General features: G+C 33.9%; 1 protein-coding gene across 1 annotated transcript; it reads right to left on the reverse strand.

Moving 5' to 3' along the window:
* Positions 1-885: 885 nt before the first annotated feature.
* Positions 886-2,301, reverse strand: LOC142178448 (uncharacterized). Its single transcript, XM_075247971.1, has 3 exons — positions 1,901-2,301; positions 1,371-1,411; positions 886-1,289 (listed from the first exon to the last, which is right to left on the reverse strand). Exons 1-3 carry the CDS (start codon positions 2,299-2,301, stop codon positions 886-888), a joined length of 846 nt encoding a protein of 281 aa, XP_075104072.1.
* Between the last annotated feature and the right edge of the window lie 1,281 nt (positions 2,302-3,582).

Here is a 3,582-nt window from a genome sequence, read left to right on the forward strand (position 1 = left end):
AAAAAGAACGTAAGCAGAAAGAAATTTTGAAAATTCAGACATCTGCTCAAATAAGAATAATCTAAATGAATCCAATTTATAGCAAAAACTTAAAAGAGTCGATAAACATAAGTGGATATATCTGCTATTCTCTATGCTTCCTTGAAAATAGATGGACTGCCGGAGAATATATACAAGATGTTCTATTATGATCAATTCTTCTGCAACGACCACATTTGAATGTTATTTTTGATGATTCGGTAGCTAGAATATGCCTTTTCTTCTGCCTTCTACCTGGTGGGACTTTGAAATCTGGAGGTTTAATAATTTGTGACTTAACACTCTCTGGTACAATCCAAGAATCTGTATGTCCTACAGGATGTATTTGTCTTTCATATGTTTTCAGCCAAGATTCCTTTAAGTACCAGTGCGACCAAAAGTTGGACTTCTTGATGTTTCTCTTCTCGATAGATGCAATTGCATGTATGCATGGTAATTCATCAAATTGAAACTGAAAACAATTACATGTTCTTTTGTGTAAGTCCACCAAGAAAGTTATTCCTTCTTCTTCAACTCTAGAATGCCATGAATCAACAGGGAAGACCTTCAATGTTGAAAAATTATAAGTTAGTACATTATGTTAAATTATATTAAAATCATAAGCTAAACATAGAACATAATACTTACATTCAAAGTAAATGCTAAATCTATCTTTTTCTTCAATTCCTCCTCTACCCAACAAGAAACATCATAAAACGTTCCTTCTGCTTCATTTATTCTTGCATAAAACCAATGTTGTAGCTTCACTTGAATGAAATCCATCATTATTAATATAGGCATCTCCCTTGCTTCTAATAGGACAGAATTCATTGACTCAACTATGTTTGTTGTGAGCATGTCATATCTTCATCGTGGACTACAAGAACGTGCCCACCTTTCCGGTGGTTCTTCCATCAAGTTGTCATAAGTCTTCTTATCTACTTTTGCTATATCTGACATGTATAGATCAAATTCTTTGCGCCTGTATACTCTTGCAGCACTTTGAAAAAGTTTTATGACCTCACTTTTCACTTTCCTTCGCTTTAGGTTCTGCTCCAAATGATAGATGCAAATCCCATGATGGCTTTCAGGATATACCTTTGCAATGCCATATGCAATAGCTTGATGCATGTCTGATAAAAAAATTAAATTCTCACAGCTCCCAATTGCATTGCGAAGCTGACTAAAGTACCACTCATAGGAATTGTTATTTTCATATTCTGCTATTCCAAAGGCTAGTGGAAAAATTTGGTTATTTGCATCATTTGAAACTGAAATCATTAAAACACCATGAAATTTTGACTTCAAAAAAGTTGCATCAACAACAATCACTGGTCTATGATGATTTCAACCAGATATTGATGATCCATATGCATAAAACATATAAACAAACCTGGAAATACAGTATGAAACAAGGTTAACAGTATGAAACAAGGTTAACAGAAGTTAAGGACAGGTAGTCCTGAACTTCAGATTACAAGGCCAAAAGTTAAGGACAAGTAGTCCTGTAGTTAGACTTACAAGGTCAAAAGTTAAGGACAGTCAGTCCTTACCTTAGAGTTAAAAGTTATAAAGTTAAGGACATGCAATCCTTAACTTTGAATTACAAGTTCAAAAGTTAAGGACAGCCAGTCCTGAACTTCTGGTTACAAGCTCAAAAGTTAACTGGTTAAAAACAACATGTCCTAAATTTTATAAAACGGACTAATAAACTTTTTTTATTGTTTACCTGTTGTTGTCGTCTATCTTTATGTTAGTATATGTTCCCGGGTTTTTACTTCTCATCATATATAAGTACGAAGACAATAATTCATAATTCTCTTCAGGAGTTCCTCTTATTAAAGCGGAAGCAAGTTGAATAGCACATCACGCTTTGTGATACCCAATGTCTAGTCCATGCAATTTTTGCATCTCTGCCATGACAAAAGCTAGTATAACTTCAAACCTTGGGTCTCGAAGATTGTCGATAATGTAACCACTAATCAACTTTGAAGTTGCATGCCTTTGATCAACTTTCATATTGTTAATAGAGCAGTCATGCTTTTTCTCAATCTTTACTATCTTGAACAGTGTTGAATCTTTAATTCTGAAAGCACGCACACACCACCCACACCTATCATCATTACATTTCAACGAATATCTTGTTGAGCTTGATCTAGCAACCTTGAATTCAAAATGTCCTTTAATTGCTATATTCGAAAAACAGTTAATTATACTCTTCTTTTTGTCAAATACTGATCCCACTTTTATTTCATCCAATGAAGCATTTTCTCTTAATATCATAGTTGGGGATTCTTTTTGTTTCAAATTTGATCTTCATCTAGTTAGTTGAGTAGAGGTTTTTTCAACAACTTCTTCGATTACCGATGCACTCTCTAAGACTTGAATACCCAAAGCTTGTTCGTTGTCAATCTCTATAATGCTTTGTCTTTCTACTTAAATAAAATCAAATGGTTGAGCTTCAACCATATCTATTTCTATTATTTATTGGCATTTGTTTTGATTGTCATATTGAGTTTCTCTGTTGACATGTGTTTGAAACACCTCTTCAGTTATTGGTTGAGGTTCAACCATATCTATTTCCATTATCTATTGGCATTTGTTTTGATTGTCATGTTGAGTTTCTCTATTGACATGTTCAAAGTTGCTTGTTGATCCAAAAACTCTTTCCGAAATATCAACAATGAAACGACAACCCTTGAAGAGTGAATGCATTTTTAGTAACTCTATACATGTGTGAAGATCCATATCTTTGGATACAAGCATTCCCTTGCTTGTTCCAAGGTTGATATCAAACCATATCACTGCTACAAACTTGTCTCTTTCCAATTCAATAACTTCAAAGATCTGTTTAATGAAATCTTGAAACCGAATTGCCTCAGGTACTAGAGCAAGCTTTGTTTGATGATCAAGATACTTATAATCTTCAGTCCATCTACCATTAAAAGCAACTATAATGCATATTGTTTCCATCCTGCAAGTCAAGAGAATGGGAAACTCAAGACATATTTTATAGAGCAATCCTTGTATGATTAAGAACAGGTACTGTAAGTTCAAGACCAAGTTACGGACCAAGTGTCCTTAACTTTTGAACTTGGAATTCAAAGTTAAGGACTGTCCGTCCTTAACTTTTGAACCTGTAATTCAAACTTAAGGACTCCTGTCCTTAACTTTTGAACCTGCAAGTCAAACTTAAGGACTCCTGTCCTTAATGTTTGAACTTGAAATCCAAAGTTAAGGACCAAGTGTCCTTAACTTTTGAACTTGAAACTTGAAGTTAAGGACTCCATGTCCTTAACTTTTTAACTTGGAACTCTAAGTTAAGGACCAATTGTCCTTAACTATTAAACATGCAAGTCAAAGTTCATGACGAAATGTCCTTAACTATTGAACTTGAAACTTGAAGTTAAGGACTACATGTCCTTAACTTTTTAACTTATAACTGTAAGTTCAGGACCAAGTGTCCTGAACTTTTCAACTTGAAACTCAAACTTCAGGACCAAGTGTCCTTAACTTTTTCAAAACAATTTGCAAAACTATGACAGTATGTCCTTAATATACAGA

This window comes from Nicotiana tabacum, chromosome 3 (genome assembly GCF_000715075.1).
Source record: "Nicotiana tabacum cultivar K326 chromosome 3, ASM71507v2, whole genome shotgun sequence".
Lineage (NCBI taxonomy): Eukaryota > Viridiplantae > Streptophyta > Magnoliopsida > Solanales > Solanaceae > Nicotiana > Nicotiana tabacum.

Coding starts and splice junctions, on each gene's coding strand:
- LOC142178448 (XM_075247971.1), bottom strand. CDS start 2,301: ATGATATTAAGAGAAAATGCTTCATTGGATGAAATAAAAGTGGGATCA. Junction 1,412..1,900: donor TTGCATGGACTAGACATTGG/GTATCACAAAGC, acceptor CTGTATTTCCAG/GTTTGTTTATATGTTTTATG. Junction 1,290..1,370: donor ATATGGATCATCAATATCTG/GTTGAAATCATC, acceptor TAATGATTTCAG/TTTCAAATGATGCAAATAAC.